At 49.8% G+C, this 15395-nt stretch overlaps 1 protein-coding gene across 12 annotated transcripts in view; it reads right to left on the reverse strand.

Moving 5' to 3' along the window:
* Positions 1-15395, reverse strand: part of PTPRT (protein tyrosine phosphatase receptor type T) — a 1054416-nt gene that overhangs the window by 290943 nt on the left and 748078 nt on the right. For all 12 annotated transcript variants that reach the window (XM_059407029.1, XM_059407023.1, XM_059407028.1 and 9 more), the window contains exons 10-11: positions 12511-12712; positions 11024-11126 (exon numbers count right to left, since the gene is read on the reverse strand). In XM_059407029.1, the coding sequence (XP_059263012.1) occupies positions 11024-11126; positions 12511-12712 (305 nt within the window). The remainder of the gene's footprint in view (positions 1-11023; positions 11127-12510; positions 12713-15395) is intronic.

Raw genomic sequence — 15395 nt, forward strand, 5'->3', positions numbered from 1 at the left:
GGAGGCAACTCTCTGAGCGCCAGCCCTAGGCAGCTGGAGCGAGCCTTGTGCAGAATGCTTTTTGGATGAGAGCAAATCTCCTTGGATTCTAACATGGCACAGATCCATTCACTAGCTCAGAGAACATCAATAGATCAGGCTATAGAAATGCACTTGATGGAGGCCGACTTGAAAGTCTGACCTTTGGGCGGCTGCAGACAGAGAGACTGAGAACCATCCGTTATCAGCTGTGCAAGATCTGAGACAAAGCAGTGATGCAAACTGTCACCGGGCCCAGAACACTGCGAGGAATAGAAGTCAGCAGAAAAAAGTTAGAGCAAAAGTGAGACCGGGAGAAGGCACCTTGCAGAATCACTCTTGCTCCTGCAAAGCGTTTTACCACTTCCCCAGGGTTGGGAGGATTCATGGCACAGAATTACATTTACTCAGACAGCCTGCCCATCCTTAGTCTGGCTTCTTTGGTCCTTGAAATAACTTGGCTTCAAGTACCTTCACCTTGAATTCATTACCATCCATCTACTACCACTGCCAACATGGTCACACCCGGAGCCATATTCTCCCACTGCAGGGCTCCATTACTAAAACCTTTTCATTGATCACGTTACTCTGAATGCCACTTCCTGTCTGTCTAGCCTCTCCCAGCCTTGCACCTTCTGCACAGCTTCCTCAACAGCACTGGGGTCACCTGGCCCTCAAAATCTCTGTCATTTGCACATCGACCTCCATGTGCTTTTAAAAATCAAGCCTGGACCATATGACCCATATATTTTTTTTAATTTGAATTTTTATTATTTTTTTCTCCAGATTTTAATTTAAATTCTACTTGGTTAACATAGAGTGCAATGTTGGTTTCAGGAGTAGAATTTAGCGATTCATCACTTACATACAATACCCAGGGCTTGTCATAACAAGTGCCCTTCTTTTTTTTTAATTATTATTTTTTTTTATTAACATATAATGTATTATTAGCTGCAGCGGTACAGGTCTGTGAATCGTCAGGCTTACACACTTCACAGCACTCACCATAGCGCATACCTTCCCCAATGTCCATAACCCAACCAACCTCTCCCTCCCTCCCTCCCCCGGCAACCCTCCATCTGTTTTGAGATTAAGAGTCTCTTATGGTTTGTCTTCCTCCCGATCCCATCTTGTTTCATTTATTTTTTTCCTACCCCCCCAAACCCCTCATGTTGCCTCTCAACTTCCTCATATCAAGGAGATCCTATGATAATTGCATATGACCCATTTTTAAGAACTTCCGTTGACTTCATCATCTTCTTTCTCCCATGGCCCTGGATCAAGGTAGGTGTCTTTCTTCTTTTCTACAGTCAGAGCTGCTGGGAGCTCTTAGAGAAAACTGAACTATAAAGCTTCCACCATCTCCTATTTAAAAAAAAAAAAAATTCTTCCTTTGGCTTTCACGTTTTAACTCTGCCCTGGTATTTCTTCTACCTCTTTGGCCAGCCCTTCTCCATCTCCTGTGTGGTTTCTTCATAGAGGGCTCTCTGGTCCTTATCTCTTCTCATAGATACTCTTTCTGGATAAGGTCATTTGCTCCTCCCATGCTTCAAATACCACTTGAATGTTCATGGTTCTCCAGTCTCAAACCCCCTGCTCTCATGCCTTTCTAGCCCTCCAGCCTTCTGGAATTTAAATAGTCCCTATGGTAGGAGGTGAACATGACAACCACACTCTCTTCTCCCTCATGCCAGCGACAGTCTGTTTCCATCTCTCCAGATGGCAGACGGTCCAAAATAGAACACTCTCTCGTTCTTCATGTTCCAGCAACTGCTCCTCCTGCTCCATTTAAAATATTCTTTCTGAAACACCTGTTTTTCCTCCTTGGTTGGAGCCTAAGGAATAAAATCCAGAATCCATCAACACTGGAACCAATTGTTGGTAAGTTGGGTTGTTTGGGGGCTGAGAAAAGGAAACCTGCAACACAGGTAGGGTGAGCTGGAGTGACTGTGAGCCCACCTATATTACCTGGGGCCCATCCTTCCCCCTTTTGTTTTCCTGCATGGTCTTTCCTACTGGGGCTTTGTGTCATACTCACTAGACTGACCCTGTCTCTTTGGTTAGTTTCGATGGTAGCGACATATCTCTTTAATCCTAGTTACCCGTGCCCTTTGTCGCCATATTTAGAGTGTGGGACAGCCCCATCGGGAATAGCCCTGCGGTAGTATTTATCCCACTAGGTCTTATTTCTGCTTGTCTCTTTTTGTATCTGGTTCCTCCTCTTCCCCAGTCTGGTGTGATGAAATCCTGGCATGTGGATAGACTTGGCAACAAATGATATTACTTACAGAGCTAAATCTTCTTGCAGTCTACGTGAGAATGCACTTGCCCATCCCTCCACCAAAGTGGGTCACATAGCACCCCTCATCTTCAGTCCCCAGAAAAGGAGACCCAGAGAGCTGGGGAACTAAGTGAAATTAATGATGTTTTAAGAAAGAGTATCCAAGTATAATTGCCATTTCCATGTCTCCCAATGCAGACAGGGACTCAGGAACAGCTCAGATTGCCCCACGCTAATAAATCCTCAACAATCTTCATTCCGCCTTCCTAACTGGATACTATCATGTCCTCATATCTGAGACTCAGATGGTAATGATGCCAGTTTTGCTCACTGAAGCTCCAAGGGACCAGCGGAAGCCTTCTGTGATGGTTTTACGTGCTCCCCATCTGGGCTCCACGGTTATTAAAGGAATCCTGGAAAAATCTGGCAATTTTTCCTCTTCTTCCCAATTAAGTGTTTTCTTTCTTTGGGAGTGGACTGGATCTCTAATTTGTAGGGCAGCTCGTCACTGTGCATTTCAAAGTCATAGTATTAACTCCCTGTACCTGTCAAGTGCAAGGGGCTCCAGCATTTCTCATTAGAGAGCAAAGAGAACTTGCAGTGGGTATTAGAGGCCACTCACCAGATCCCTCTATCTCCATGTATGCAGACTCTCATATTCCCAGCACTCCAAGCCTAGTACAGGTCTGAAGCATCCCATTAAAGCAAGTCACAAGTCTGAGGTTTGGAGGACGTCCCTTGGAGGTCCCCAGTACTCGCCTGAACCAAATCTCAGTCTTGTTCTTGCCCACCTGGTTCCTTATCCCCATCACATTCCTAATCTTCCAGGCCACATTCATCACCACTGGTCTCCCTTGGGTAACTATCCTCCTAGACTCTTTCTGTCCTCAGTGTTCCTTGACTCAGAGACTCCATGTCACTAATAAGCCAGAACCTGGGAGTCACCCAGGACAATGTCTTTTCTTTCTCATCCACCTGCCTACCCCATAGAGTAGCCATCACCAAGGTTGCTGCCCATTCTCCCTGATCAAGGCCCTCTCTCCAACTGTTCAGGCATGGATGGCCGTTCCTTCTCATCTGGAGAGCAATGTCTTCTGGCCCTTTCCCATCCAACCTCATCAAGGGCCACCCGCCCTTACATTTTCTGGCCACTGCTGCCCTCCTGGACTCCTTTTATTTTTCTAACCTCATCTCCTGACTCCCCAGCCTGGTGTGACCCCCTCTTAGGTGAAACCCAAGACAGAAACCCAAGAAGAAAAACCAGTAAGGTGTGCCTTGTCGAATTAGCTCCCCTTGTGGGCAACCAGGATTCAGTCTTAAGGGAGGTGAGTGAGGACCCATGTGGCACATGCCTCGGAATGGTCCATACGGAGGACAGGAATCTGGGCATGCTTGGACTCCCGTCTCCTCCTGGCATTCAGTCCTGTGTGTTTCCGAGCTGGTTCTGCCCGCTCACACTAACCGAGGTCTGTGGGGGCTTTGGAGGAAGCACTGAAGCCAAGAAGAAAGAGGGCGGGGTGGCGCTGCAGGAGGGGTCCCATCCCTCTGCGTGAACCTCTGCACAAACCAACCAGCTCAGCCGCAGCTAAAATGAGGTGGGGGGTGGGGTGAGGTGGCCCCGAGCCAGTGAGAACCAGCTATGATTGCGAACAATCTGTATCGTCAGTTAGTGTCTGTGGCAGCATTTGCGGGGAGCTCTCTCTGCCATTAGGATGTCTGCACATGGGCCTGCTCGCTCATTTCTGGATCTCCAGTGCTCAGCCCAACGGCTGGCACATGGCTGTTTGCTCAAATTCAAATGCATATACCGACTTAATGAATTGTGAATGGGAAACCCGGACTCCTCTCCAGGGATTTGGTCTCCCCTCTCCTGCTTGGTTTTGACTGCAGGTCTCCAGTCTGGTTTCTTTGTTTATAAGGTCTCGCTAAAGGAAGCTCACATGGGGCCCCAGGCCCCTTCCCAAGCATGCTTTGGATCTTCTTTCCTTCGATTTCACAGCATATAGTGGCTGGTCCTCCAACTGGAGGGCGCTGCTCTTAGCCCTTGATTTGCTGGCCCTTTTGGCTGTGGAGATGGTCCAGCCCCATCTGCTTGATTTCGTGTTTCTGAAATGTGCCGAAATCTGAGGCTGTGCTTGGAAGCAATATTGTTCTGAGGATTTTCTGACATTCATGGAGTTCGCGGCACATTCTCTGATGTGTCACACCCTTGCCAGCACCCTGTAGCCAGGACTTCCTGGTGTCTGAGCAGCGAACAGGCATCAGACACAACAGGTCTCAAGTATCTGACCAGGGAGTGCCCAGCGCAGAGCGGGAGCCCTGAGCAGAGCTGATGTGTCCTGCTGCAGGGTGGGAACTGGACACTGGACAGGTAGAGAGAACGAGCCAGGCACAGAGAGCAGCAAGGCAAGGGCTCAACTGCTGAGAAGAGAACAAAGGGTTCTCCACACCTGTTAGGACAAAGTCCAAACCCAAGATTCTTTACCTGGCCCTGGCCTGTTCCTTTGTCTCCCTCCTCTTCCCTGCCCAAGAGCTCTATGGCTCCAACCACCACGTGAACACACCCTGTATCTTCTCTGCCTCGGCTCCCACAGTGTGCTGCTTCCCCCTCCTTTCCTGAGCAAACCCCCCTCAGCGGGCAGATCTAGGAGCTGGCAACACTGCCTCCAGGAAGCCCTCTTTGCACCTGAGCTCATCAGGCTCATGATGGATGCCTCTACATCCAGCTCTCATAGAAACCTCTGACCGGGCTTTTTTTTTCTTTCTCTGATTGTCTTCCTGACAGAACCACATCATCCAAAATGGTAGCCATGAGCTAAGAATGACCTTGAAAGACTTAAAAATTTAAAAAGCCAGTTCCTCAATCACACGGGTCGTATTTCAAGTGCTCAACAGCCACAGGTGGTTGGAGATGCTGACTGGACAGCACGGACACAGGACATTTCCATCGCTGCAGGAAGTTCTACTGGGCGGTGCTCTTACAGATTGGGAGGTAGCGGAAGGCGGCACCTGTGAATTGCATTTCCAGTCCCAGGACCTGACATCTACCGGGCACGCAAAACAGACGTGCTGAATCACTCATTTGTGTTTCCGAGGACCTACTAAGTGCCAGACACTGTCCCAGGGGAGGGGATCCATTAGTGTTGAGCCTCACGTCTGCAGGAACTCACAGTCTCGAGAGGGGCGGGCAAGACGCAGAACCAAGAAAAACCCACTGGCAGGTGCATAACACAATCAAAGAAAGAATAAGGAAAAAGACTCCCTGGGCCCTGTTGAGTAAACACTGGTAAAGGGAGGCAGAGAGAAGGGGAATAAAACCAGAAGTGGAGGTCAGAGGCAGATTCTAATGGGCCTTGAATTCCAGGCTAAGGAGCTCGAACCTCATGTGGTGGAAAGCCAGTGACCCATCTAAGAACTTCAGGGACCATTCTAGAGCTCAGTGGGGAATGGACTGAAGGAGGAGCAGTGGACAGCAGGCAAACCAGCAAGGGCCATCGTGGCAGGTCAGGGGAGTGGGTGCGGCGTGGCAGAGGGGTACAAGAAAGAGCTAACCGCACAGCTGATTCCAGAGTGGGGTGGACAGGTCTCCGTGCCTGAAGGGCGGGGAAGGAGAGCAGGGGGACAGAAAGATGTCCCCAAAGATGTCCCCAAAGAAGCCAGCTGGGGATCTGGGGTGGGGGACGTCGGCTACAGAAACTGGGGCTCTGCCTCAGAGACTGCATTATGGGTGATAAATTCACGGCCAAGTTACTTTCTTATGAAGGTTACCACAGATACATCAGCGTGACAGGTGGGGCGTGGGGGAAGAAGGTTTGGCGGGTTCGAGTTGGAGCTGAATATTAGATTCTAGTCACTGTTTGATTGATCTTTTAAGCAATTCTGGGATTCTGTCACTTAAAAACCAATAAATCTTTGAAGGCCTGGGGAAAGCAATGCAAAAGCAATAAATCTCCATTGTGGAGTATTAGAAAAATAGGCCAAGCTTCCGAGGTGGTTTGGATGAAGGGAGGGGGGTGCGGGAGCCCCACAAGACAATCCGCCCTTGTCCCCCTCGCCTTCCTGCGAGCTCTGTTCGACCAGGCAGAGCCGGACCCCTGGCGCTTCCCAGGGACAGCAAGGGGCAGAACAGGTCTGGGGTCCGGCTGAGCCAGGGCCAGAACACTGCTGGCGGAAGGTAGGAAACAGCCGCACGGGCTGGGCCTGCAGCCGAGGCTCAGGAGTGAGGCTGCGGGAGGACCGGGTACTCCACTCAGGGACGGGCTGGGGTTCACAGGTGACAAGCTGGGCCTGGACCACCCTGGGCTGGAGGGCCCCTGTGAAGTCACCTTGCCTGCTCCAGAATCCCTAGTCAACAGGAGCTCACTCCACAGCCCCACCAAATGGTTACCGAGTCTTCACTTGACATCCTGGGCAAGGTGCTAAGTCCCTGGGCAGGGAATACAGAACCTCCGGAGGGAGCAATGAACTCAGAAGCAGGAAGCAAGGTCCACACACTGGCTGCATGGAGAATGAGCTCCATGACCCTAAGCCAACCACTTAGCATCTCAGACCTCATCTGATAGGGAGACGGTACTTTCCCATAGCTGACTCCCTGGGTAAGCGAGGACCACATAATACAATGGCATTAAAGGTGCTACCAACCATAAAACACGATTCCAGACGTCTATGACCCAATCCATCCAGTGGGCTCACTGTGTCCTGTGGTTTAGAGAGCCTTCCCTGTCTTCTTGACGCCTGTGTTTCTCTGACCTGCGGGACTCTTCACTGCCCTGCTGGCCAGGGATGTTCTCATCCCTCTGGCCAGTCCAGTTCTCTCCATCAGTACACTGTCCCCACAGGCTTCGCAGGATCTTGTTCTGCCAGTTTCAGTTCTGTATCTGGTTACCTGCTCCATGGCCTGCCCCCTCCCTGTTCACACGCATGCTTGCAGGATACTAAGCCTCAAGGGGAGTATAGTATACACAGGTGTGTATCTACCTTGTGTCTTGCTCTATCCCCATTACTGAGCTCAGCTCCTGGGACATAGCGAGGGCTCAGTAAATATATGCTGAATGACCTAATGGTCAATTCCTGCCAGATGGACATCTCAGTGCCTAGAGTTCAAGGCGAAAAAGGGTTCAGGGAACTGAAATCTCCTGTGACATTGCCCCTGCTGTCATTGCTGCTGACCTGGAAGTCATGCAGGCCGGGCCTGGTTAGTTTCCTTCCCTTTTTGGCAAATGCCCAAGCAACGGTCTGAAAATAATTCCTGAAACGGAGCGTACACCCACCCTCCGTGATCCAGAGCCTTGGGAAGAAAAGCAGCCAGACATTTCTAGACACCAAGCATTGCCCCTTTGAGCAGTGACATTTAATTTTTTTTTTTTTTCCCCAATGGAAATGTCACCAAAATATGTCATGCACAACTTTCTCCTTGGGAGGTAGTGTGAAATGAGTGCTGGCTTAGGGTCAGCTGAACTGAGTTTAAATTCTGTCTGTACCACTGCTTGCCTCATGGCCTGGGTCAACTTACTTGGCTTCTATTTATCTCAGTTTCAGTATCTGCAAAATGGGGAGATGATTATTGCAATGTTTTGAGGATACAGAAAGTTGATGTACGGCGACAGGCATGTAGCAAGGGCTTCCTCATTACATGGAAATTAGCAGGCTCTTTTCACTTAAAGACACGGATCATAATGCTACATGTTTAGTTGAACCAGAAGAGTTAACGAACATGCATGGCTGTGAGAGTCTGCAGGGGTCACAGCAGGTCGACCTCCCGGTTTGCCGAGTCATCTGTGATCGTCTCATACACTCGCCCTGTTTTTCTTTGCTCCCTGCTCACTGTCCTTTCTCACTGCTTCTGGGTCATTTCCATTCCTACGTCCTAATTTACTGCAGTCTTAGGATGCAATGGGCTTATTAAACAGATGTGCAAATGGAGAGCATGCAGGCCCAGAAGGAAAGTGTAAGGGGCCCTTCTCTGGGGGCAACTGTTTCCAGCTTCCCCAGGAACACTGGTTTGGGCTGCTTAAGAGGACCCCTTTGCTGGTCTCTGGAGCTGGGCAGGCCTGGGTGCTAAGTCCCATCTCATCACTTACTTACTGGCTCTGTGACCATGAATTTTCGGTCTCCTCATTTCTAACAGGAATATAATAATACGAATAGGTTAGTCAAGGTTAAATTCTTGGGAACGTAAGAGTTGCCCAATAAAACACAGTGATAATTACTCCCATCTGTGTTCAACTGGGCTTGATGGGTTTCCAGAGGCTCATAGGTAGATAACCTGATTCATATTGAGGATGGGACCCTGGACCCTGGACCCTGGACCCTGGGTGGCTCAGTGGGTTAAAGCCTCTGCCTTCGGCTCAGGTCATGATTCCAGGGTCCTGGGATCGAGTCCCACATCGGGCTCTCTGCTCAGCGGGGAGCCGGCTTCCTCCTCTCTCTCTGCCTGCTTCTCTGCCTACTTGTGATCTCTGTCTGTCAAATAAATAAATAAAATCTTTAAAAAAAAAAAAAAAAAAAGAAAGAAAAATCATCTTGATCCTGCCACAGGGCAAGACCAAGAAGGCTTATTTCTCAGTGTAACTTTTGTCTTAAAAGAAGTTTCTCCGCAACTTTGCGCTGGGATAAAGTTAGGGAGTCCTAGGCAAAAAACAAAGCCCTTTCTTCTCTACCATGGAATCAGTTAGGGTCTCGAAAAGCTCTGGAAATCTGAACAGGATAGAAGTCTCATCTTATCACTTACTGGCCCTGTGACCATGAGGAAGCGGCCAACTCCGTGACTCCATAGTGATGGTAGATTTTCAAAAAACTATTCTGAAGAGAACCTCCTGAGTGCCACAAAGAAGAAGCAAAGCCAACAAAGGAAGGAACTCTTGGAGGTCTGGCTGGCTTTTGGCATTTCCATATTTTATTCGACCCATATGAAACAGCTACCTCTGTTTTCCTGATAAGGGAAATGGAGGGTCAGGGAGATTAAGTATCTTTCCCAACGTCACCCAGCACTGTTGGAGCAGGATCTGAATCCAGGTCAGCTGTCACCAATGTCACATCCTCTCCATCACCCCACACAGCCACCAGCCGTCGGCAGCAAGCCAGAAAGAATGCGTACCTGCCGGGAGTCGTACAGTTGGATGCTAGCTGATGAGGTCGCCTTGCTGACCCGTAGGCTCATAGTGATGCAAGGGGAACCGGGGTCTCCGACATGAAGGTCTTAGGCTTTCGGTCTGATCTGGCCTGTGTGCCTGGGTCAGCTGCTAACTTGCTGTGCAGTGTTGGGCATGCTATTCCTTTTTCCCAGAATGTACTCTTATCACCTGAGAGGCTCGCTTAGATTTTGAAATAGTGACCAGTGCTGCCGTATGGGGGGTTACGAGCTGGGAAAGGGAGAGGTATGGGTGGCCCAAGGGGAACCCATGATTTGGCACCCGGAGGACCTGCATTCGAGTTCAGCTTTCCTACCCAATCCCATGGGCTCTTAAGCATTTCCGAGCCTTGGTATCTCCACGCGTAAATGGGGACAATCACTTACAGAACATACACAGACAGTGCAATCCGTGTACAGAGAGAAGCAAAGGACCACATTCCCTGAGAGTAATGGGAAGAAAAGCAGTGAGTCAGGCAATGATTCTTCTGAGGGAACAGCCACCACCCACTCGGGCTCATCACAGATAGGACGGTCCCGGAACAACCCATGAAGAGAACACAAGGCAGAGGTTCCATGGTCAGGTGTGCCACGAGCACTGCACACACCTGTTGCAAGGCCTGACTTAGAGTGAGACCTTGTTCGGAATCTTTAGAATACACAGTAGCTTCCAATTGCTGGCCGTTGATTCTGTTTCCTCTGCCACCTATGCTTCCTGGGTTGAGCTGGATCCAGGTTGGAAAACCAAGACCTAGATCATCTCAATAGCCTCCATCCTGGCTGGTCTCCCTGTCTCCAGTATTATAAACGTGACATTGCAGGGGGCTAGCCCAGGGCTCCCCAAGACCCTTCAAAGAAGCTGGAGCTTCTCAGAATTGGCCCTTATTCTCACCCGACCACTCCTGCCTTGACCTTCATGCTAAAGGAAAATCTAGAGCCTGGGATTAACTAGTCCTGATTGCTCCTCACGATTTCAGGTGGCTTCTCTCCTCCTGGCCTTGCTCATGCGGGACCCTCTTACTACTTGGCAAAAGATCCAGCTCAGTGTCACTGCAGACTGTCAGCTGGGAATATCTTCTCTTCCCTAAGCTCTCATAACGACCTATGTATATCTCCGTCAACACGCACTGTATTGTAGTTATGTTGTCATGTTTCTTGCTTCCCAACTCAAGTGTGACTTTCTTCAGAAAATGACTTCTTTCCAGCTACTTTGGTACTGTCTCCCAAACAGTTAAACAGTGCCTGGCCCTGAGTGAGTGCCTAGGAAATGTTTGCTAAAGGAATGAATAAACAAATTGCTTCGATCCCTTGTGCCACACTCATTCCCCACATATGAGATGCTCCAAGTGTGCTTGTTGAACTGGGAGGAGCCATTTTTTTTTTTTTTTTTTTTTGAGTAGGTTCCCCTGTCCAGCATGGAGCCCAACATGGGGCTTGAACTCATGACTCTTGAGATCAAGACCTGAGCTGAGATCAGAAGTTAGATGCTTAACTGACTGAACCCTCCACGTGCCCCCGAAATGAGCCAGTCTGAAAGCTGTACCCTGGGGCAAGGTGTAGTGGTTGGCAAAGCCCAAGTGACAAAGGCTGCTTACCTGACAGGGGCTCCCCGTGACTGAGCGGGCTTCAGCATCACCGTGATGGTCGTGTCCGTCTCATTCAGTGGGGTGTCGGTGTCGTATTCAGGCATCGACGGAGCTGGGCAGAGAGCAGAGAGAGGAGGGCACTCAGCATGGGTCTCAAACCCAGCTCACCACCTCCCTTTGCTGCCATCTCTAAAGATACCCAGGATGACCAGTAGGGGGCCATGGGGGAACCGGTTGGGTGAGAGTCTCTGGGCATCCCAGGCTTTGAGCAGAGCCTGCTCTCCTTCCAACCTGCCTGGAGGTCCCTTCTAGGTGCACGAGAGTCTGGGGAAGGATGTCTGGGAGGTGGCCAGCAGCCCTCAGGAATCAAGTCCCCCACCAAATAAACAGATAAAAGCAGGAAGTCCAAGTACTTAACAAAGACATGAAGGCAGAGTCGACCTTGTTCAACATATTTGAAATGCAAATTACAGCAGTGATGAACTAGTTCCTCTTATCCTTTTGCTCCCAATCTCTCTCTCTCTGTTTTTTTTTTTTTTTAATGAGACCCTCACTTCTCTCAGCCCCAGCTGATAGAGGAGTACGAAAATCAAATCCCTTGGGAAGGTAATCTAGCTGTTTGTATTAAGAGCTATTAAAACCCACATCCCTTTTAATTCAGTCTTTCAATTTCTGGAATTTAGTCCTGAAGTTATAATCCAAACCAAGGAATTAAACTTTATTCTGTAACATGTTTATTGAAGCGTTATGGTATAAAAACACGGAAGCACCGCATACATCCAACCACGGGGGAATGTTTAATTAAATTACGTCCATCCACTTGACAGAACATTCTCACGAAAGCAATGTACCAACATGGAAAACGCTCATGGTAGAAAGATAAGTGAAAACATTAAGCTGCAACAACCACTGTGGGTATCTGTGCCAAGTATGTATGTATGCAGGCCAGAATTGCACAGGTATTCTCAAAAAACATGAATTGTAAAATGGGATCGGAGATAATTCTCTACTGATGTTGCCTGGCGGTGGGGGGGGCCATCTCAGGGACAGCAGGGGACATCTCAGACCTCCGTGGCTTTACACTAGTCACTCCTTCTCTCCTTCCTTCATTCATTCCCACACATTTCATGAGAACTTGTGCTGTGTCCTGTACTGACAAAAAGAATATTGCTGAAATCACATTTTTTTACAAAACAATCTGTATGAGAAAAAAATGTACTATTTAATGCAATTGTGTGGTAAATTATTTGGTGAAATCACTTAGGGTTCCTGCCGGTCTAGTTTAATTAGTATGTTTTTTACACTTTAGGAAGTTCGTGATTTCGGTTTACTTCACAAGACTACAATGCTAACACATTAGGGACTGCATCGTCCTAATTGTTCCATACCACGAGGTGACCGCTGGCTCTGCCCTTTTATGCTCCCAGGAAAATTAGGAATGGGGGGGGGACCCAGAACATGTTTCTTCCCTTTCCCCTTTCTATTAAGAGAGATACCTGAAATTTTGGTGGCAATCCTAGTGGTGACAGGGGGTCCGAAGCCCTTGGCTGTACTGGCTTTGATGGTGAAGGAGTAGGTGGTGCCTGGGTACAGCCCCACAAAGAGGTGGTGGGTTTCATTCCGCAGCTTGAAGACCTTCCCCCGCTGGCTGGAGAGGTCGGCACTTGGGTCCAGGGAGCCAACGGCCTTGTAGTTAATCTATACGACAAGCGAGGAAGCAAACAAATAAATATGTCACTTGGAAAGCTAGATGGAACTCATCCAGGGGAACATCGGGGGAGGAAAGGCGAAAGAGGCACGTGGTCTTGACAGCAAGTTCTGCTGTGACTGTCCAGCTTACACATTCACCCAACCTTGAACACTCCACTGTTGATACACGGGAGCGCGGTGGCGCAACAGAAACAGAGTGTGAGCCACACGCCTGCTTTTCAGTCTTCTCGTGGTCACGTGAAAAGTGAATAAAATAAAGAAGAAAGTAAAATTGATTTTAACAATATATTTTGTTGAACCCGGTATTTGCCAAGGTTAATCATTTCAACGGGTATTATAAAAAATTTAACACGGTCTCTCATATTCTGTTATTCAATATGAGGTCTTGGGAATCTAGTACGCAGTCTGTCCATTTGGACGAGCCCCATTTCTGAAGCTCAGTGGCCACTCAGGGCCAGTGGCTGACCTATCGGGCAGCCCCAAGAGTGGCGCTTCCATGCGGTGTCCCATAAGGATGGTTTGGAAGGCTCATTAGAAAGGCAGTTCCCATGTCCCTTAGTCCCCACAGCGCCTTCTGGGGCTTTCTTATGTGTTATCTTGTTGCTTTTCACCAAACCTTGGGGCCTCAAGATACTCATTCTCGTTTTAATATTGGAGACACTGAGGCTGGACTGGAAGTAACTTGCATGAAATCAGCACTTTCCAAACTCTCTCCAGTGATGGCCCAGTGCTGTGTTTCTCAATCCCCTGCCGAGCCATCCTAATCTGCAGACTACACCGCCAGGGCGACTCACCACGTACGTGAGTATGGTCAGAGGCCAGACCCGTCCGCACTCTGCAGGGAGCCGGGTCCTCTGGCCCCACCCTTGGGTGTTGGCGCAATGTCAAGGTCCTCTGAGAGTTTCTAAGTGCTCGCTCTCCATTTCTGTACCTACCCTGCTGTGAAAGGAACCAGACAGGGGGCATCCCAGCACCGGCGCCCACAGATCACAGATCACATTTTGAGGGCCACATTCCTAAATCACACAGCTGTTAAAGTAACACACACAGGACTGTGTGTTCGCTTCATCTAGTTTGTTCCATTAAAAATGTTTTATTAGAGTATAATGTGCATACAGAACACTCTACAGTTTGGTGAATCCCTACTAACTGGACACAGGCCGATAATCCAGCACCCAGTCAAGAGACAGACCACCACTGAAGCCAAGACATAGCCCGTGTGCACCCCCTCTGGAGCCTCTCCCCTCCCCCAGTAGGATGACCTCGATCCGGACTTCTAACCGCACACGCTAGTTTTCCCCCGTCTTGCACTTTATATAAATGGAACCGTACAGGGCGCACTCTTGCGTGTCTGGCTTCTTTCACTCCACATTATGTCGGTGAGACCCGTGCAGGCTGTCATGCGTTGCTAGAGATCACGCGTTCTCACGGTTATGCAGTGTTCTGCCGCTGACATGTGAGTAAACCCAGGCCTGCCGCATCTGAAGGCTGTGCTCCTTATTCTAGAAGGAGCTGCCCGGCTGGGAGACAACACGTCGTTGCGTACAGAAGGAATTCATCCATCTGCTCATCGTCCCCTTATTGCTCCTTCCCAAATGTTGCCTGCGCCGGCCTGCGTTCTGGGACCTGCATTGTGCTCTGCTGGGTACAGCCCAGATCAGTGCAGGCTGGACCCTGTGCCCAGGTGTCTTCCACTCCAGAGTGAGGTAAGCACCTTACATCACTCTGTCTTCTGTCAAGAACTCAGCCTTGATGGGAAGAGCAGACGAAGACTGAAACAGGAATGTACCAACTTTCCATCCCAAATAAGCAGTCTGCTATTTCTGGCAAGGGCACCAGACATTTTGGAGACAGAGGTAACTTCTCCGTCCTCCGTCCAGCAGTAGCAGGGCAGCGACTGATGTCACTTGCCGAGGAGCAAGGCCGCCTGCTTGGGGCAGAGCAAATCGTGGAGGAGGAATCCAGAGAGCCGAAGGTTTTGGGTTGTTTGCAAGCAGAGCTTCCGGCCAGGGGTCCCTGTGTCGCAGGTCCCTGGCGAATCTGTCCCCAGCTTTCCCTCTGGTCACCTCTGCCTCCTCCATGCTTCTCGGAGGGAGGCACAGCAAACATCAGCCTCTCTGTGTGTGAGGGCCGTTCCGAGGGCAGGGAGCATTCGCAGGAAGCTCTAGGTAATCAGCATCCTGGTGACCAGACTGAAGGCAGGTGATGTACGCGTTCTCTGGGCTCCTCCCACGTGACACCCCAGCAGCATCCCAGGGGACTTCCTGGAGGGAGTCCGCTCCAACTGCCTCCAAAGGTAGCCGGCTGGGAAACACGTCCGCCACTGGCTACCTTCCTTTCCTTCCCCACTCCCGCTTCTCCATCATCTACTTGTATTCCAGTCTGTGTCTCAGGGTCACCCAACTAAGACCGTGTGCTCACGGAGGTCTCTCAGGGGAGAAGTGAGCTGACATCCGAGGATAACAGTCAGAGGTAAGAGCATTCCAGGTTCCCGGCAGAGGGAACTGCCTAGGTGAAGGCCTGGGTTGGGAACAGGCTCGGGAGGACTGAGGAGAGCCCAGTGTGACCGTGGGGTGGTGAGCAAATGGGGGAGCTGAGCCCCCGGGGTGCCGCTGGATGCCAGTTTTCTGGGGCACAAGAACAGACACATCCAGGGAACTCTGCTGCGCGC

Source organism: Mustela nigripes, chromosome 7, assembly GCF_022355385.1.
Source record: "Mustela nigripes isolate SB6536 chromosome 7, MUSNIG.SB6536, whole genome shotgun sequence".
NCBI lineage: Eukaryota > Metazoa > Chordata > Mammalia > Carnivora > Mustelidae > Mustela > Mustela nigripes.